Genomic DNA, 21,981 nt, shown 5'->3' on the forward strand with positions numbered 1-21,981 from the left:
TTTTTTAAATTTTAATGAAAAAATACTGATGTTAAGTGTATTTGACCTTGCCTGTATTCAACTTTAAGTATGTTTAGCATTTCAAGTATATTCTGGGTCACTCACAATAGAAAACCATGTTAGCAAAGTCTTTTCAATGGACAAATTTACTGGAGCATATAGGGTATATATTGGACCCAACAATGAATAAAAACCACTGAAGAGAAATACATATTGTGACGGGTGGCCAAAGCCATTACCTAGCCTGTACGCCAGGTGGATGGAAGGACCGGGGGAGAGAGCATCTACAAGGCACTACCTTCCCCGGGACGCTACAGGGCAGTCATTCTGGGCGGCTATGGCACCACGGATTCCTGGGAGTTGGAGTTTGGCACAGCCCTATTGGGTTCCACGGGAGCCACGGTTTCCATCACACCTGGGAGTAGTTCCAGTTAACCCTGAAAAGCCACCTGGAGCACTCCCAGGTGTAACATAAAAGGAGCTGTCTCACTCCATTCTGAGAGCCAAAGTCGGGAGGAAGAGGGATGAAGCTTGCTGGAGGAGGAGTGGTGGCGAAGAAAAGAAAGATTGTGCTGTAGATTGTGCTGCTGGGTGCTTTGTACTATACTGTTGAGGGAAGTGAGGGAGAAGAGCTTCCCCACTATAAACAAACGTGTACTGCTGAACTTGTGGGCTCTGTTGTTGTTGTGTCTGGGGTTTGGGGAGTTGTATGCCCCTTGGTATCCACACTATATATAAAATATATCTGAACATCTATTTCAGTTACTTATTTTTGTTAAATAAAAAACTTACAGTAGATGAAAATGAGTAGAAAAAGACTAAAATGACTATTAAAGTTCTCCTCAACTTTGATTAGTCATCTCAGTTCCTAACTTTAGTTCTGCTTCCTAACCCTTTGCAATTACAAGAACATAGGTGCCACCTACAAGTCATTACAAAGAGGCCAAGGGCTTTAATGTGAATCTGATTCAGCCATGGTGAACTGCTGTACCTCCACCATCTTCCTAGAACAACCACACACAACATATTACAACAGTCATTAATCAGGCCACTAATGCTATAATTATCTTTTTAGGAAAGAGATTACACTTCCAATGCTACCTACAAATTAAAACAACAAAATAAACAAACTGTGTCACTATGTTTTGCCTATACCCCAGTTCGGGTACTTCTTAAAATATAAAAAATCCAAAGACATTTTTTTTTTTTTTTTTACCTGTGGAGACCAGTCTAAACAAGTAACAACACGATGCTTTGACCAGTGTTCATCATAGAAAAGACGATTAAAAGATAGATTGGCACCATCTTGGATGTCGCTGAAAGATAAAAGAAATTCATTTTAAGAAACACTTTATGTTAATTTTTATTTTTGGAAATAAGACATAGAAAGAAGAAAAACTTCATCAAGATTAACCAAGATTTCTCAAATGCAAAAAGTCTGAATAATTTTTATTTGAAAGACTAAACAAGAATATAACGTTTAAGTTAAATAAACCTGGAAGTTATACACATGAAAACATGTACCTATACTTTGAGACTACATTGTTTGATACTGTTGTGTTAACCATAAGAAAACGATTATAAAATATCAAATGTAAATCACTGGCTCACTGAAGACCACTTCAGAATAGTCCAATGTTTTGTTTTAACCATCCTTGGATGCTTTTATTTATGTGTTTTAGGTCATTATCCTGATGACTGAGACATCTTTCTGACACTGGGCTCCAAAATGTCTTGATAGTCTTGAGGCTTCATTGTTTCCAACATAAATTTAAGACACCATTTGCCAGGTAGCAAAACAGCCCCAAAACATATTTGAGCCTCCTCCATGTTTCATGGTACATACAGGTATGGTGTTCTTTTCTTGAAAGCTTCATTTTTTTGTCTGTGGACATAAAGTTGATATGACTTGCCAAAAAGCTTCAGTTTTGTCTCATCTGTCCAAAGGAAATTCTCCCAGAAGCATTATAGCTTGTCAATATGCATTTTAGCAAATTCCAGTCTGGCTTTTTTTATGTTTTTGTTTCAACAATGGAGTACTCCTGGATCTTGTTCCATTGAGCCCACTGCCACTCAAACAGCAAACTGACATATGACCACTGTAATCCAATAATTCCTGATCTTTTCTAGGGGTACCAACAAATGTGTCCAGTCCATTTTACAATATCTTTGTAGAATATGCAATATTTTATCTTTTTTCATACTTGCTTTGCTTTACTCAATGACATATCAAAGGCATGCAGGTTTACATGGGACAATTGCTTTTCATTCAATCACTTCTTAGGAAGCATATCGCACTTTTTCAATGAGCTGTAAAGTTACCAACAAATGTGTCCATATCTGTTGTCACACACGTGTGTCTAGGAGACAACTAAAGGGCTTAAATACATGTGATTCCATGCCAGACCAGGGGGTGGCGAAGTGCACTCATTTTCCCTCTCGATCTTTTGCAGACCATTCTAGGGAAATCCCTCCTGGCTCTGGGACAGCCAATTACGTCACGTCCGGTTCCGGTATTAATGACATCACTTCCTTTACTGGCCTTTAAAGCCGCCATCTTGTAGCCAGAAACTCAGTTCTGTTTTGGACTCAGTGGAATGAACATGTCTCTGTTTTTGAATCAGTATTGCAGCTGGGAACAATTATACGGATGGCTGTCCCAAACCTTCTCAATGTCTTATGGTCGTTTTTACCACACTGTATATTGTAGTCTGGTACCCCCATTTTCTTAATGTACTGCAAATGGCATAAATTCAGTTTGTTAGTTGATTAATTATATGGAAAAGGCTTTTGTCATATGCAAAAACAAAACAATGGCAGTCAAGAGGGAGTCCTTATTGTCTCTCATCCTCTTTTGGTTCTCAATGGGTTGCTTCAGCTCCCCTCCCTTTCTCTCTTTTAACTATTTTTGTAGGCTTCTTCAGTGGGGATGTTAAGCTTTCGCCTTGCTGAAACTTTTTCTAAAGGGCAGCGTAAACATCTGGATTCAGTTAGGCCATTTATTACAAAGTCTATACTCTACCCCTGAAATGCCTTGACAATAAACAAAATTTTACTTTTCAATTACTGCTTAATTTTTTTGACAGGTTTAATTTATAATATGATATATTCTCAATCATGCTAAATCCAGCTCAAAGGTTGTAATGCCACTGGGCACAAGCTAGCAATCTACCCTGGACAAGGTGACAGTTCATCACTGGGCACATAATTACACACATCCTTATGCAGAGAGAGGCCAATGAAGAATTGCCACGTAAAGTAACATGCAGGATTTTGAGATTTGGGAGGAAAGTAGTGGGAGAAAAATTCATGGAGCCATGAGGAGAATATTCAAACTCCACCTGGATAATGATTTGGTATTCTAAACCCAGACACTTGATCTGTCAGGCTGCAACAATTAGCACGGAGTTAATGTTCCACTCTAATTTATATATGCATCTTTGGATACTGATATCCATCTATTGATAGGTTTTTAACAGTACTGATTCCTTTATGTTAAATTGTCATGAATGTTACAAATGCTGTAAATATAGGCGAGTTTATGTTTCCAATATTAAAAGAACCTAAAACATGACCACTTTTTTTAACAGAAGCATATGGTATTTAACATCAACTGTGGCAGTTCCAAGAGTTAAAAGACTACTTACCCCTCCTTCTCCTCTAAATCCCGACCACTGTAGTCAAAGAAGATGTCCGAGTCTTCAGCTAGTGCTCTCTCCATAATACGACTTGTGTGATCAAAAAATATGAGAAACTCTTCTGAATGGAGAATTTGCTGTTTCTCTTCTTCAGTCAGCTCCCTTGGGTGAGCTGTAAAAGGACATAGAAACAAAGACAAAAAGCAGGGTCTTTATGATCAGAGAATCGTCAACAGCAAGCTATTTATCTGAACTAAATGCCATTCTGTTCTAACACTATATTTAATTCTATACATGTGTAAATCTATCCAAGGGCTGAACAAAAGAAAATATAGTTTTAGTGTTTAATTTAGTTTTTTTAAGTGTCATCTTGAATAAATATCTCCATAAAGTATATAATATTTAACTGAAAAATGTACAGATGGCCATCACTGGTGACACAGTTAATCAGTACTCATAGTACCTTACATGCAATTTGTTCTCTCACAAGTTGGAGTCTAGTAAGCCAAATGGCCAGACAGAAAAGAAGAACCAGGAGATGAAAACATAGTTGGGACATGTAAAATGGTAAAAACCAGAAAGACTTCCTATTATGTGTCAAAACCTATGACACTAGACAAAACTCAAAGTTAAAAAAAAACTGTTATGATCTGTCTTCTGGGTAATATTTGTTTATGGGATAGGATATAAGTGTGGTCAAATTTTAAGCCAAGACCCATTACCAGGTAGCACAATTTCCAAGTGTCAAAACTCAATGCAAAATCCAAAAATTTGAAGACAATTTTCAGTACATACAGTTAGGTCCATAAATATTTGGACAGACAACTTTTTTCTAATTTTGGTTCTGTACATTACCACAATGAATTTTAAATGAAACAACTCAGATGCAGGTGAAGTGCAGACTTTCAGTTTTAATTCAGTGGGGTGAACAAAACGATTGCATAAAAATGTGAGACAACTAAAGCATTTTTTAACACAATCCCTTCATTTCAGGTGCTCAAAAGTAATTGGACAAATTAAATAACTGAAAATAAAATGTTAATTTCTAATACTTGGTTGAAAACCCTTTGCTGGCAATGACAGCCTGAAGTCTTGAACTCCTGGACATCACCAGATGCTGGGTTTCCTCCTTTTTAATGCTCTGCCAGGCCTTTACTGCAGCGGCTTTCAGTTGCTGTTTGTTTGCGGGCCTTTCTGTGCGAAGTTTAGTCTTCAACAAGTGAAATGCATTCTTAATCGGGTTAAGATCAGGTGACTGACTTGGCCATTCAAGAATTTTCCACTTCTTTGCTTTAATAAATTCCTGGGTTGCTTTCGGCTGCATGTTTTGGGTCATTGTCCATCTGTATCATGAAACGCCGCCCAATCAATTTGACTGCATTTAGCTGGATCTGAACAGACAATATGTCTCTGAACACATCAGAATTCATTCGGCTGCTTCTGTCCTGTGTCACATCATCAATAAACACTAGTGTCCCAGTGCCACTGGCAGCCATGCACGCCCAAGCCATCACACTGCATCCACCGTGTTTTACACATGATGTGGGATGCTTTGGATAATGAGCTGTTCCACGCCTTCTCCATACTTTTTTCTTGCTATCATTCTGGTAGAGGTTGATCTTGATTTCATCTGTCCAAAGAATGTTTTTCCAGAACTGTGCTGGCTTTTTTAGATGTTCTTTAGAAAAGTCCAATCTAGCCTTTCTATTCTTGAGGCTTATGAGTGGCTTGCACCTTGCAGTGCACCCTCTCTATTTACTTTCATTCAGTCTTCTCTTTATGGTAGACTTGGATATCGATACGCCTACCCCCTGGAGAGTGTTGTTCACTTGGTTGGCTGTTGTGGAGGGGTTTCTCTTCACCATGGAAATGATTCTACGATCATCCACCACTGTTGTCTTCCGTGGACGTCCAGGTTTTTTTACGTTGCTGAGTTCACCAGTGCTTGCTTTCTTTCTCAGGATGTACTAAACTGTAGATTTTACCACTTGTAATATTGTAACAATTTCTCAGATGGGTTTTTTCTGTTTTCACAGCTTAAGGATGGCTTCTTTCACCTGCATGGAGAGCTCCTTTGACCGCACATTGTCTGTTCACAGCAAAATCTTCCACATGCAAGCACCACACCTCAAATCAATTCCAGGCCTTTTATCTGCTTCATTGATAATGACGTAACGACGGACTTGCCCACACCTGCCCATGAAATAGCCTTTGAGTCAATTGTCCAATTACTTTTGAGCCCCTGAAATGAAGGGATTGTGTTAAAAAATGCTTTAGTTGCCTCACATTTTTATGCAATCGTTTTGTTCACCCCACTGAATTAAAGCTGAAAGTCTGTACTTCAACTGCATCTGAGTTGTTTCATTTAAATTCATTGTGGTAATGTACAGAACCAAAATTAGAAAAAAGTTGTCTCTGTCCAAATATTTATGGACCTAACTGTAGATTTAACACCAACATAAATTAAACACATGCAGTCTCTTTTTGAGGTGTGGTGAACGCTGGCGTGACTGCTCGCTGCTGCCTCCCCCCTTTTTTTAGAGATTAATTCTTAAATACCTTTTAATTAACTTCTCTTAAGCATTTTTTGAACCCATAATAACTTATAACAACTTTTGTGGACTTTCTGTGAACTCTTCAAGTAAACCTTTAGCCAAATTGAACTCGATCTGAAACCTTATCGGGATTGTCGGGTGCGGTTAACAACTCCTAATGATGGCAGGATCAGTGCAAGGAAACTGGATATGCAGGGCTCTTACCTGTCTTGTACTAGCCCTTCGCCTCCTGTCAACGATGATTCAGCCGGTTTTAAGCCTGTATCAATATACGGTGGCGGATCTTCTTCGACTTCGTCCAAGGATGACTGGATCTCCTGTGGACGTCCTGTTAACTTTTCCGGACATCTTTTTTCGGCCACGACGGAGATATATCCATAGAGGCTCCCGCCGGAATTTTCAACAGGATACACGAGCTCCAATAACCTCTTACTGGTCCACTTCTCGTCCATCGCTGAGGCCATCTGGCAGAACTTCAGATCCGAGTGTGTTAGCCAGCCTAGCTACGGTGGCTAGCGCTCCTGCTCATCTCAGCGAGGATACCATTAACTTTGCTCATCTCAACATCCGTTCCCTTACAGGTAAGACCCATCTCATTCAGGATCTTCTTACGGATCGTAACATCGACATCCTTTCTCTAAATGAGACGTGGCAGCAACCCCAGGACTTTACTTTGCTCAACGAAGCAACACCTCCCGGGTTTGTTTACATGGCGCAGCCTCGCAACTCTGGTCGTGGAGGAGGTCTTGCGATATTTTACCGCAAGACAATGCGAGTTACGCCGCTGACAGTCTCTTCCTATGGTTCATTTGAGTCTCTTGTCTGTCAACTACCTGGCTCTATTCCCACCATTGTTGCAACTATTTACCGTCCTCCTAAATTCAACAAAGAGTTTCTGAATGACTTTTCTGCTTTTTTAGCTTATTTGTCCTCGTTATCTTCGAACATAATAATAATGGGTGATTTTAACATTCATTTGGATAACAGTAAGTCCTTGGCGACCAGAGATTTTATTTCTTGCCTTGATAACTTTGACTTTCAGCAGTTTATTGAAACCCCGACACATTTCAAAGGACATATCTTGGATTTGATTTGCTGTACTGGACTTACTCCGAATGACTGTACTGTGGAAGAATTTCCCTCTTCAGATCATTTTCTCCTTACATTTAATATGACTCTTACTGTCTACACCATTAAACCTCTTCGTGTAATAATTTTTAGGAATCTTAAAAATATCAACATGGGCAATTTTCAATTAGGTATTGATATACTTGTGGAATCATTACAAACTATTTCTCCGCCAGATTTAGTTAACTTTTATAACGAAGGACTTCTTGACATTTTGAATTCGGTAGCCCCACTCAAAACCCGATCAGTTTCATTTACACACACTGCCCCATGGTTTACACCAGCTTTGCGCATTTTAAAATCTAAAGGTCGGCAGTTGGAACGGCTGTACAAGAAGACAGGTCTTAATGTTCATAAAGAAATGTATTTTAGCCATATGCATCACTATAGGGGCAGCATACGGCATGCTAAAGCTGCCTATTTTACTGCCCTAATTTCTTCCAACAAGGGGAACTCTGGAACACTGTTTTCCCTGCTTAGATCGCTAACAAGTCCCCCAGACTCTCTTTCCTTGCACTGCCTTTCTAATGAATTTTGTAACACCTTAATGACATTTTTTAATGATAAAATCCAGGCAATACATTATAATTTAGGCTCTGTTGCTATTGACTCCACCATTGATGATTTTCCTCCTCCTACTCATTCATTTTCCATGTTTGAGCTTCCTTCCACCTCAGAAATCATGGATCTCATCAATAGCTCTAAGCCTTCAACCTGTCACTTGGATCCAATTCCCACTGTTCTGATTAAAACCTGCCTTCCCTCGCTAGCTCCTCTTGTTGTTTCAATTATTCACTCATCACTTTCCACCGGAATTGTTCACCAGTCTATGAAAACTGCAGTGATTCACCCCCTACTGAAAAAACCTGGGGTTGACCCTACTGACTTTAATAATTTCTGACCAATTTCTAATCTTCCTTTTATTTCAAAGGTTCTTGAAAAAACTGTGGCTTCCCAACTTCATCAGTATTTATCTGCTAACAATTTATACGAACCATTCCAGTCAGGCTTCCGACGTTTTCACAGCACTGAGATGGCACTAGTTAAGATCACTAATGATCTTTTAGTGGCTGCAGACTCAGGCCTAATCACAATCCTTGTTCTTCTTGACCTCAGTGCTGCATTTGACACTGTCTGTCATTTCACCCTGCTAAAAAGGCTATCTGCACTAGGTATTTCTCACATTCCGTTAACTTGGTTTAAGTCATATCTTACAGACAGAACTCAATTCATTCAGCTGGATACATGTACCTCCACTCCCACTCCTGTAGTATCTGGGGTTCCTCGGGGTTCTGTCCTTGGCCCCCTGCTGTTTATCATTTATCTGCTTCCTTTGGGTGTCATTTTTCGTAAATGGAAGATAAACTTTCATTGTTATGCAGATGACACCCAGTTATATATTTCCACTTCACCATCTGCATCGCTTTCACCATCCTCACTTACTGATTGCCTTGCTGAGATCAAGTCTTGGTTATCTTCCAACTTCTTGCAGTTGAACTCTAATAAAACTGAGGTGCTTCTTATGGGCACAAAATCTGCAATAGCGAAGGCATCAAAGATCTCAGTATTAATAGACAATACTTCTGTCTGTACTGATCAGATAAAAAGCCTTGGTGTAATTCTGGACAGCACGTTATCTTTCCAGTCTCACATCAGTTCTGTTACTCGAGCAGCTTACTTTCACCTGCGAAACATTAATCGCTTGTGTCCATTTTTGTCAAATCACCCTACTGCCATTTTAGTCAATAGTTTGGTCACCTCCCGCCTGGACTATTGCAATTCACTTCTCTTTGGTCTGCCTTAAAAGTTACTACATAAACATCAACTTGTTCAAAATTCGGCTGCTCATATAATTACTAAAACACCCTATTTTGATCACATTACACCCGTTATTCAGCAGCTTCATTGGCTGCCAATAAAGTTTAGGGTCAATTACAAAATTTTAGTCCTTACATATAAGGCCATTCATAATCTTGCCCCCACATATCTCTCACAGCTCCTACAAGTCACTAAACCCTCTCGTATGCTCAGATCCTCTTTTTCCATTAACTTAAATAATCCACCAGCACGTCTTGTTACGATGGGATATCGCGCATTTAGCAGATCGGCACCTTCCTTATGGAACTCATTACCTGCTTATCTTAGGAATATGACTACCCTTCACCAATTTCAGGCTAATCTTAAAACTTATCTGTTCAAAATTGCTTATTCATTGTAACTGTTATTGGTGTTTTATCTGATGTTTTATTTGGATTTTAAATTTTCTAGTTATTGAATGTTTATTTTTTAACCTGATTGTACAGTGACCTTGAGTTTTTTGAAAGGCGCTTCAAATAAAATGTATTATTATTATTTTTATTATTAATATGTTCGTATTCGACAATCTTAAAGTGTCTGATGTTGATCTTTATCCCACTGCAATCATGATAACATGCTCAGTGCATTTCCTGTTGTCCAATCCTAGCAATGCAGAATTTACAACAGTATACCTTCAAAATGGGGTCACCCATAGAATCCAAGATGGAATTGCGCAAAGACAAAAATATTTTAACACCCTCAAAATAAAAAGAAAACACAAACCAAATAGAATAGAGTATTTCAATTCAGCACCTTAGGAAACTCCTGATGGAAACCCAGTAGTCGAAATAATTTTAGAAAATAATATAGAAAATATTAAAAAATAAATTTATAATAAATAGTTGGACAAAGTTCAAGACCTTGACTCTAAATGAATGAAAGCCAACTTGTGGTTTAGATTGTATCCGTCATCTATCAAATCACACGGCCATCTTAAATAACATTGTGCTGGTGACATTATGTGCCATGACTTTCAGGAAACTTGATGATAGCAACCATACATCTGACCACAAAATGGTGCCACATTGAAAGAAAACAATAATATCTCTCTATTATATAAAAAAAAAAAAAAAACTGGGACGAGATGAGACTTTGTAGCCTGGGACGAGACGTAACTTTTTCAGAGATAATTTCATGTCCCTCGAGACGAGACTTGCTGCCAAGAGATTTAACCACGCCTGGGGCTGAAATAAAAGACAAAGAGTAGATGACAAAGTAGAATGTCATAAAGAGTTTAAAAACGTTGGCATGATACACATGCAGAGCAGGTTAGAGATAATGGAAGTACTAAAATTCGAAAGTCTCAAAAAATGATAGTAAAGATTGCAGTAGTGCAAACAAATGGAAATTATTGCTCTGTGAAATAATGGAACAGCGAAAAGAGATCGAATATATTGTTCAGATTTCAACTTTAAGTCAGAGACTTGTACATTGTCTAATTTATGTTGCCATCAAGGAAAAGTAGCGTTTCTTCCCAATGAAGAGGTGTATCCGTAATTATTAAAAGATTGGTTGTTCGGTGAAAGTGAAATCCACATACGCAGGCGACAGAGATGCAACGTGGCTGGCACGTAGTGCAGGCTAGGGGGTTGGTGAGTGAAGCGAGAAGGGGGGTGAAGCCCCCTAGTAAAGTAAAACAAAATAATTAGTCATAACACTAATTCAGCTCAAATAAAAGGAATACAACTGAGGAAGATCAGAAAAAAAGTTTATGCTCATAAAAATTAACAAAAGAACTACAATCACAAAACAGGTATTAATACAAACATTGACTAACTGTTTTGAAGCAGCTTTATTATTTAAATCTCTGTCCGGAAGATCACATTTTGTAACCTCCAATTTTCATTTTTTGCATAAATAAGTAATATCAGTCAATCATATGAAGAATTACCACCAGTTTGCTCTGTCTAAGGCCATTGCTTTGGTCACTTTTCCAGAAAAACCTCATTTACTATTGCCAATCAACTAATCTTGAAAAGAAATTTTTTAGTCAACATTTTTTTCAAGAGTCCTCAATTAAATCATTAATACTATAAATACTAAATCAATCCTTATTTCACACTTAGAAATATACCAATTATTGCCAGCCTCTTCTGTATATTAAAATCCAAATCTGTGAAAAATATTATTTTCCTGAATATACTAGAGACTATAAGAGATGACTGAAAATTGCAATTATCAAACAGATTTTAATTGGAGTTTCATGAATGTATGTACAGTAGTTGACATTGTATTACAAACATATATAATATATAAATAATTAATATAATATTTATTATAATTATTATAATAAAAAGCTGTCCTGAAAAGGACTGTATCAGTAGATGAGCCATGTTGGAAGAAATCTAATGATTGGATCTAAAATCCCCAGTGTCTGGATTTTACCTGACAGCCAGGGTGGCTTAGACACCCAAAATCCTATTATATGAAATAAGTGTGTGAATTCTCTGCAAAAAAAACTTTATTATTCCTGTAATTTCACCACAAAATTTAAATCTGATCTTCATCAAATTCTTATAGTAAAGCTGTGCAGATTGATAAACATGGTCTAATTAAGATATAGAAAATGAAATGCAGTAGTAAAGAAATCCATGAAGACAAATGTTCAATGTTATTTGCACATGGAAACTAGCTCTTTCTATCCATCCAGTGCCTTGAGCATGGGAAAGGCGCTATATAAATAAAATGTATTATTATTATCCATCCATCAACTCATTTTTCAACCTGCAACATAGGTTTAGGATTAGTTGGAGTCTACCCAGGCAAAGAATGCACCAACCCTGGACAGGACATCAGTCCACTGCAACACAAACACGCACATCAACACCCACTCAGACTGGGCCACTTTGCTTAAAATTCATGACTCTCATTAAAAAGGAAAGACAAAGTGATGAGTTACACATTATACACAGTGACCAGCTTCTGTGTGGAGCTAAGAAGCAGCACAGCAATTACTGAACCAGGGCCCTTTAAGGGTGGCAAGTGTGGTACCAGGATGGGGGTGGTACCCAGCCGGAACGCCCAAGAAGACTGGAGGAGGGCTTGTGCCTCCTCCAGACCACGAGGGGGCGACCACCCTGGTTCCTTTGGGGGCCACGGGTATGGAGCTGGGAAGCTCAACCCTGTAGGGACCCGTTGTCACCGCCAGGGGGCACGCCAATACCTGGAGGACCCTGGACCTCAGCACTTCCGCCACACCTGGAAGTGCTGGGGCGAAGATGAGCAGGGACACCCAGAGTGCTTCCGGGGATGCAGCCAGCACTTCCACCACACTGGGGCGTGTCGGTGGGAGATTGCCGGAACACACCTGGAGCACATCCAGGTGCTTATAAAAATGGGCCGCCTCCCTTCATACAATGACTTGAGTCGGGAGAGAAGAGAGGACGAGGTCTCGGGAGGAGAGAAGGAGGCGGCCTGAAGAAAAGGCATTGTGTGTTGGCCAGAATTTTGTGGTATTGGGGTTTGTGAGCATAATTGTACAAATGGAAGACCTCAATAAACGTGTGTGGGGTAATTCAAACGTGTTTGCCTGTCTATGTCCGGGTCAAGTTCCACAATGGCGCCCAACGTGGGGGCCTCCTCCTGCTAAAAGGTGGGGACCCCGCTTTAAAAAATAATTTTGTGGAGGCAGCCCGCACAGCAGACGAAGGCAAACTTCTACCATGGCACGCATTCCTGGGCCAACAACTCGAGAAAACACTTGCCAAGGACCATGCCTAACGGACGCTCAGCACAATGGGGAAGAAGAAGGGCAAACGCGCCCTGAAGGTAGCGACGCCTGTTCCCAGCGTTGTCTTCGGGGATGCACGGGTTGGCGGGGCAGTGGAAGAGGACACCCAGCCGCAACACGCTCAAGAAGACGGGATCCGGGAGGTAAGTCTCGTGTATGATGGTGATACACTTGGCAGGGCTTACCCTGCTGTCCCCTGGTCTTGCTTTTTAGCAGGGGACTGCCCAAATCCACGTCTGTGGCCAAAGCACGCCGACCCATGGAGTGATGGTGAGACGACAACGGGAGACAAGGAGGAGCCACTACTAACTGCAGAAGGGTTGCAGGGCGGAAACTGCCTGGAAGACACTTCCCCGATCGAGTCCACTCATAGGGTGGAGGGAGCGTTGGAGGACCGGAAGTCCCTCCCAGAGACAAGCACAGGATTGGACGGAGTGTGTTGTGTACCCGCCAGTGAGTGGTCGAGGGCAGGACTAACGAACGTCAATCCTGGGACGGTCGAAGACCCAACTGAGCATGCGCAGGAGCTCCATGGATCCCAGCCAGACGGGATAACTGAACGAACTTTAAGTTCCTCATCAGCTAATGTTTTGATTTTGCTGGCGGCTGTACGAGAGCTGGAGGAAGCCCTTCGGCCCATACAGTCACTGCTTCAGGTCCTGCGCTTAATGCGAGAGGTAATCGAAGGGCTGGAGAAGAAAACAGAGGCTTTCCTGACAACCATAAAGGAGTGGGGGGAAAGTACAACGTGGGATTCTCTAGCCAGAGCGTTGATGCGGTGCAGGTGAGTACTACCAGCACCATAAAGGAAAGGGGAAGCCACAGTGAAGGGAGCTGAGACATGGGTGACCGGACTCGAGTAGCGGGGCGTCCGACAGTAGATTGGGGGATGAGTACTGAGCAAGCAGCGGGAGAAGAGACGGGGGGACGGTGCCGGCTTGTATGTGTCGGCACCCAAACCGCCCCGCTCCAAGAAGCAGCGCTCGTAACCCGATCGAGAGGAGTGCGAACAGCACGGGGTCCCTCTTTATTTCATAAGGGGATCCAGGCTGTTGCAGCATCCCAGAGTAACGAGAGGCCCCAGAGAAAAAAGAGGGGTCTCCCAACAGAAGGAAGCGGGAGCCAGAGAGCTCAGGTATGGAGAGAGAGCTCTCTCCACGGAGATGGAGGGCAGCCCCAAAACTGGCTGGGGAGATACAGGCACGGTCGTTCCCATCCTCTTTTCAGGTCCGGAGGGCACCGTAAAGGCAGGGGGTCCGCTGGTGTTACAAGTGCCATGGGGACGGTCAACTGTGGAGACGTTTTCCATACGCCATGATGGAAGACGCCATTAGGCAGCGTTGGGATGACATCTCCGCACCTTATGTCTCTTATTTTGCAGGACTGGACCGTGGACGATGGTATGCCGGCACACCGCCTTGGGAAACGCCTAGCCCTCGCAGGACGGGCCGCTTTGCCGTACGGGCTTCAGCTGGGGCCTCATGCATAACGCCGTGCGTAGAACTCACACTATAAAATGGTGTAAGCACAAAAGCAGGAATGTGCGTACGCACAGAAAAATACAGATGCAGGAATCTGTACGTACGCAAACTTCCACGTTCTTCCGCTACATAAATCCCGATCAGCGTGAAAAGTAACGCACGTGCACGCGCCTTCTGTCCCGCCCCAACTCCTCCCAGAATTACGCCTCTTTGAATATGCAAATCAATATAAATAGCCCTTAAGCTCAGCCTTCTGTGAAAAGACAATGGGAAAAGCATGGGGGAAAATAAGAATTTCAACGAATACCAAATGGAGGCAAAGGAAAAACGTACTATTTGTTGGTTTAAACAGTGGTATAATCAACAAAATAAAGTTGATCAAGTGACAGAGTGTCGGAGAAACTCGAAAGCTCAAGTTCACAAAGTCGCACAGTGCCCAAAATAAAAAAGAAATCACATATCAAAGTCACCGTGAAAAGGCGAGTCGTAGCCCACGGTCTGAGTGTCATATGAAAGTTTATTAGGGTACAGACAAAAAAAATAGGCACACAGTGGGAAAAAAGCACGAAATGTCAACTTTAATCTTGAAATTTCCACTTTAATCACGTAGTTTATTTTGCCATTAAAGTAGAACATCATAAACTTCATCTTAAAATCGTTTAATTTACTAGTTTCTCAAATCCCATTATAACTAAAGTAGCACATTAAATGGTTTGTTCTGTATTTGATCTTCTATGTGTGTGAATCACTACCTGCTTCTTAAACAGGCTTTCTTTTTCTTCGACAGGACACAGAATCCATTACATTCATAATATTACAGCTCTCTGAATAATTAAAATACTGAGATGTATACGTGATATCTTTTTCATTATGATAGGAGTTAAAGCATGTTATTAAACATGGGAACACGGTGGCGCAGTGCTTGTTCATGTCTCACGCAAGAGGCTTGCTGCGCCATGCGCGACCTTCGATGAAATAATTTATTGCAGCAGTACTGTCTCTTTCAAACGTACTAACCTCCAATTGCTTTCCTTACTTTTCTTTCACCAAATACCCAATCGCCACACAATCAGCTCTGTAATAGACGTGAAGCCATCTGTAAACTTAGAACGTCGATTCTTCAAAACTTTTTAGGAACATTGAAATATCTTCGTAGTACATGTTTAATTATTATATCCGTCTATCCTTCCAGTGTCGCGTCAGCACGAGCAAGAATACAACGCAATGCAGGAACAATCCCTGAACTAGCTAGCGCTGTGGCACCGTGTCCTCACATGTTTAATTATTAATAATACAGATTATTTAAATGAAGTTAAAGTTTTATCTGTAAAATATAATCAACATATTTTGCTGCATTTCATCTTAAAAATTATATCGTCATCATATGTAAATACGCGCTTTATAAAGTGGCGCAGGTTGTGCAATATTATAACTGTATCCCAAGTTTACAGTGAGGTGATTGTACTTTTAAGTCCAAACAGTTCTACAAGGGGCACTTGATGGACTGATTTAGTGCGTTTATAGTTCTTGGGATGAAACTTTTTCTAAACCATGAAGTTCGTACAAGAAAGTCTCTTCATGCTGTATACTGATAATTCTCTTTCCGATCAGCTGCTGCTGTGATTCCCCACTCAGATACAGTGATATAAATACTCCGAGTGGTGCAGCGAGAGTAATATGGAAAAAGATGATCTGCTGTGGCAACCCTTAATGGGAGCAGCTGAAAGAAGAAGAAGATGTATTGAGAGTAACAACGCTAAAGCAGTTATGGTATTTGGAATACTATGGCTATTCCCTGGACCATTACATTGTTGCAGGTTAATTACAATCAGATGCATTACACTAATAAACAATATGCGGTTAGTTTCAGTGTATTTATAAAGCCGCATCAGGAATGTGGATCTAAGAAAGAAGGGGTGACCACACAGGAATAGTAGCACTGCTTTGACGCTGGGTGCCGCCAGTCTGCAAAACCAAGCGGAGAAATTGCGTACGCCAGGGCATGAGGTACCATGGAAAACTGCGTGGCTTTACACCAAGTTTAGGTTTTATACATCGCATTTTGAGCTTGGAAACATTTGTACGCAACATTTCTGTGCGTACGCACCGTTTATATATGAGACCCCTGGTGATGGGGTAGTGTCCCAGATGGCTGGGGACCCTACCCAGCCGGAACGCCTGGATGGTCCCCGAGAGGGACGATACCTCCCCTGGGCCACAAGGGGGCAGCCACCCAGGTCTGCTTATGGGCCACTGGACCGGAGCTGGGACGCTCATCCCTACAAGGAAGTGCTGCCGGAAGAATTCCCAGGGGCACCCGGAGTGCTTTCAGGGGCTCTCTTGACACTTCCGCCACACCAGGAAGTGTCGTCAGGGGGAGCACCTGGAGCTCATCCAGGTCAGTATAAAAGGGGCCACCTCCCTCCAGTAGATGAGCCGGAGTTGGGAGGAAGGAGACGGAGCTTGTGAGGAGGGGAGTGGAGGTAAAAAGAAGAAGAACAGAAAGAGAGAAAGGAAGAGAGTTGGTGGATGAAGGCATTGTGGTGCTGTAAAGGAGAATAAAGAAGTGTGTTTTGGACATTCTGGTGTCTGTCTGTCTGTGTCCGGGGATATGCTTTCCACACAAGCATGCCAATAAAGACTTCTTTGAAACCCCAACAATTTTCACTTGAATTGAAGAGTTGCATTGATATACAAAAATAAATACTCTTATAAAACGTGTAATTATTTTAAAAACTAGTAAACAGATAAAGAAGTTTCATTTCAGCAACTACTGCTACAAACAAGTGACACTATTGTTTATATGCTTGTCAGTTACTAATTGTAATAATTCTTTAAGTATAATTCACTTTCCTTGGTGACCCAACCATTCATATTCTAACTCTTATTGTTTGGTTCATGGTTGATGGACACTAGAACTCCTCTCTGCTACACTGGTCATAACAAAGGAAGCAACCCACCTCTGTTTGGATTTTTCTTCTGTACTTCAATTTTCCTTCCCTTATCTTCAAAAATATGCTTAACAGTTTTGATTATATGAAAATTGGTACAGTGTGAGTGACTCTAACAAACTAGTGTCATGTTCCGGGCTATTTGTCCAGCTTACATTATTAAAATTGTTGGTATGTTTTTATTATCATTTGAAGAAATGAGCTTCACTCAGTAATAGGAGAGACAAGGTCTTTAACTACAATAAGGGGAACGAATAAAAAAGAAACACTCGATAGAAATGGGAAGTGGATTTAGAACCAAGTTCTGATTTGGGTGGTCCTGTTATTGGTTTTTACCGTATAACCACAGCAATGATTAAATATGCATACTGAATTATTTGTCACAAACGTTACAGTCTATAGTAACAAAGGTAACATTTTGTAAAGCACTTTTCAAAGTAATTTGTCCTACAAATCTGAAAATCAATTATAAATGAAACGTAAACATAAACCAAAGCATTAATAACAAAAACTGCCCATCTTAAGCACATTATTTTCTACGGACTCCTTATCTTGTTTTCTTCCAACTTAACGAATAACTTGCAGAGATCCAGCAACAATTATACAAAACACTTCATTAATGGTTATATCAAAAGGTCAAAGCACATGAAACAAAAAGTATATTTTGGATAAAATATAACACCCTGTATAATAGTAACTATGAGCCAAATAATTGGTGTATTCAATTAACTTCCAAAATGTCTATAGAGGTGGCGATTCAGAAGAGTTTCATACTATGTTGGAAAGAATTTCAAATTGTAAACATTTCATATATATACAGTACTTTATACAGATAGGGTGGAAGGAATCACTTTCAGTTTTAAGTGTGTGTACATGTTATTCAACTTAAACCCAGGACTGGGAGAAGGAAGGTTGTAATTGTTGTTGAGGTATGACCTGGTTAATTATATTTCCAAAGGTTATCCAAGTCAATTTTGTAAACCAAAAACAATGAAATCCCATTAAATGGGTTGTGTAGGAACACTGAAGCAAAACCTGATCTATGTGCCTGGTGTTCATATAGCAGATGAGTGTTACTCAGCAGCCTAGCAATCGAAACAACAGTATATAGCAACTTTGTTTTTCTGAAGTAGGCTTTAAAAATCTCAATATCTCTAAAGCACAATCTGTGTTTGTTTATTTGTTTATTATTCACAGTTTTGCCGTTCAAGCCACAGACTTAAGATTTGGAATAATGGAACCTCTCACCATAAGTCAGGATAAGAATAAGTGGCATGAAATACAACAGTGTGGTCTACCAACCAAAAAATACCAGCCTGCATGTTGAGGTTGTGGTGTAAGAGTTAGCAGAGCTATCTGTCAAGCAGGGAGTCTGGGTTTGATTCCAGCCCATGACATTAACGTTTTTCCCTAATTACTGCCGATCGTCACCATCAAACCACCATTACAACCTGCCCAGTGTTCTTTCTGTTTTGCATCTCAAGGTGTACTTTTTTAACTAATAGTCATGTCTCTGAGTTTAGTCAAATTTATAACAAACAGGAATCACTGATTGTATTTAGTCAAAACACATTCATTTTTACTAATTTACATTTACTGCAGACTTTTAAAATAATGTCCTGGAAAAGCGGAAAAACCCAGCTGTATCTACATGAATAACACTGATTTGGTGTTTTGTTTGTAAACTAATTCCTGCATTCCTCAAAAAATGATATACTTATTTTAATGAAAATTGTTGGATAACTCTGAAATAGTCCTACTTACAAGAAAGGCTAAGTGGTGTTGAGGCAGGCCAGGCTTAGTAAATCTGATACAGTTAGGTTTTTGGTGTCAATTATTAGCACAATGTCAAAGTTTAAAGCTAATTTCTAAAGGTAAATTACAGTCCGACCATGGAGGCTTAGAGGCAGAATGAGTGGCAATGATCATATTGTTATGTCATAAAGGAGAATTTGTATGTATAACATGGATTCCACTCATCTAGTCAATTGATCTCCTCAATTTCAAATGGCTGCAGTTCCCTTTGAGTTTATGTTTTGTAGCCAGACATCTCTGGTCAAACTGCTGTTGTTTAATCAGACACGCATCAAGTAAAATTTACAATGGTTCGTTAAAATAAAACCTGGGCAATGCTGGGAAGCACAGCTAGTAAACAGACAAATAAAATCTATGCTGATGTCATAACATCTTCACATTTTAGCAGTAGTGTACCATCCTAAAAATGTCTTCTGCTTTTTTCTGGTTTTACTTTATTAATTCAACATGGCAGCAATGAGCACAAAGAAGCAGGAAAGCCTTGGCTTGATAGAGTACTTCATATATTCTCGGTCAACTTCAGTTTGGAATATGGTGGCAAAACCCAAGTAATGACATCCAAACTTCATACAGGCCTTTCAGTATAAACCAGGACTCAAATGCTCTGAATCATTAATTATTAAAACTGTACCATTATTTAACAAATGTGGATTTAATTAAATAAAGAACTGCAACTCTAACAAGCCACCATAATCGGATCAACAAACATATACTATTTACATCACTATGACTTCTTGAAAAATTCAGAGGCAAAATAATTCATTTTCCAAACCAATAGGACCAGAGTTAAAGACATGTCTTTGTTTAGATCTCTTTAGAACAGAAACTTACTATATTGTGTGTTATTTCCTTTTTACTTCATTGAAAGCTAAGGCACTTAATATTCTCATAAAAATCACAATATTTAATCAAGATGCATGTCATTACCTGAAGAAACAAAGAGCTAAATGGTGTTACATATTATCTAAAAAAATCGCATGCAGGTCCCTTTTCCTCATTCTGCTCCCCTAAGTGAGAATTTAATGCAATTTTGGTCACATTTCTCCCAACTTGTAGCTGGCCTACACTTTGATCTCTATTTTCAGATATGTACTGCCTTCTTTTAGAAGCCTTATAAGAAAGACAAAAAGCTGATCAAAGTATTTTTTACAGGGCCAAGTTCAAGTCTGCAAGGCCATAGCCCACTTACAAGAAAGATCTGACAAAGCTGTATTCCGCCAGGGAAGTCATTTTCTGCTTGTTGTATACAAAGAACTGGCTCTCATTCTTCTTTGATGTTTTCTAAAAGGTCAAGTGACAAGCTGTAATCAGCTCTGACACATAATGGAAACAAATGATAAGACAAAGAATGTCGATTGATTGATATTTGGCAAATTTACAATCTCATTTTAGCAAAATTATTGACATCTAAGAACTGTTTTTTAAAGATTTCATATTTTAATCCTCTTTAGCCTATTATGTATACAGTGCAGCACTAACAAACAAAAAATGGAACCATGCATCATGTGTATGTGCTATAGGTAGATGTTTAAACATTGTGACATGTCAGCTTCAAATATTGATTTCTTCTTATTTCAAGGTGTCTGATATATGCAATATACTTTGTAAGATTATAAACAAATAAACCTTATAAATAAGTCACACGAGAATTTCTGTGTTTTGATACAGTTTTATTTACCACGAGCTGTATATACCCGGCGTTGCCCGGGGCAGAAGTAACCTAATCGGTCAAACACTTACATATATACCAAAGTAAACCTAATCGGTCAAACAGTTACATATAGAAAAAAAGCGAACCTAATCGGATAAACAGCTTCATATATACAGAAGCGAACCTAATCGGACAAACAGCTAATCTATATACATAAGCAAACCTAATTGGTCAAACAGTTACATAAATACAAAAGCAAACCTAATCGATGAAACAGCTTCATATATACAGAAGCGAACCTAATCGGACAAACAGCTAATCTATATACATAAGCAAACCTAATTGGTCAAACAGTTACATAAATACAAAAGCAAACCTAATCGATGAAACAGCTTCATATATACAGAAGCGAACCTAATTGGTCAAACAGTTATGCATGTGCAGAATGATTTTACAAACATTATGCGTGTTAACAATCATTAAAAAGAAAAGATTGAGGAACTCTTCTTCTATATGTGATGAAGCCACTAATAAGACAGATTTTTTTCAGGACCCAGCTGTTTCATAACTAAACTACTGCCACCCCGAAGTAATGCCTAATAGTGGTTTTTGGGGTAGCTGTGGAATAAAAAGGGTGTTTTTTAGTCAGTAAGAATCTGACACTACCCTTCAGTACAGGCTGAAGGGTGCCTATGTAAGGTTTTACATCCTTCCCGTATGGAAAAAAAAACATAGTAAACTTTTTTTTGATCATTATAGATAATCTCAGTCAAATCGAAGTACGCATTCTCAATTTATTTTTATCTAATTTTTACTTTTTCACAAAGCCATCCCATGCCAATTTGTATGAATAAACTTTTGCTAGAGAGTTAGCAAAAGTTTATTCATGCACATATTTTAATACAGATAATCTATCTCTAATCAAGGTTCTCATTTTCATTCTAATTTAAAATAATAATAGATACTCATTTTTTTCTTCTGTTTTAGAAAAACCAATCTATGCCACCTACGTCTTCGTCAAGTCAGCTTCATCCAGCTTTATCACATATAGAAGAACAGTTCCTCAATCTTTTCTTTTTAATGATTGTTAACACGCATAATCTTTGTAAAATCATTCTGCACATGCATAACTGTTTGACCAATTAGGTTCGCTTCTGTATATATGAAGCTGTTTC

General features: G+C 39.6%; 1 protein-coding gene across 5 annotated transcripts in view; it reads right to left on the bottom strand.

Moving 5' to 3' along the window:
* Positions 1-21,981, bottom strand: part of LOC114663371 (cytoplasmic dynein 1 intermediate chain 1) — a 468,822-nt gene that overhangs the window by 238,249 nt on the left and 208,592 nt on the right. For all 5 annotated transcript variants that reach the window (XM_051935825.1, XM_051935823.1, XM_028817057.2 and 2 more), the window contains 2 exons: positions 3,648-3,810; positions 1,217-1,316 (listed from right to left, as the gene is read on the bottom strand). In XM_051935825.1, the coding sequence (XP_051791785.1) occupies positions 1,217-1,316; positions 3,648-3,810 (263 nt within the window). The remainder of the gene's footprint in view (positions 1-1,216; positions 1,317-3,647; positions 3,811-21,981) is intronic.

The sequence above is a fragment of the Erpetoichthys calabaricus genome, chromosome 13, assembly GCF_900747795.2.
Source record: "Erpetoichthys calabaricus chromosome 13, fErpCal1.3, whole genome shotgun sequence".
Classification (NCBI taxonomy): Eukaryota; Metazoa; Chordata; class Cladistia; order Polypteriformes; family Polypteridae; genus Erpetoichthys; species Erpetoichthys calabaricus.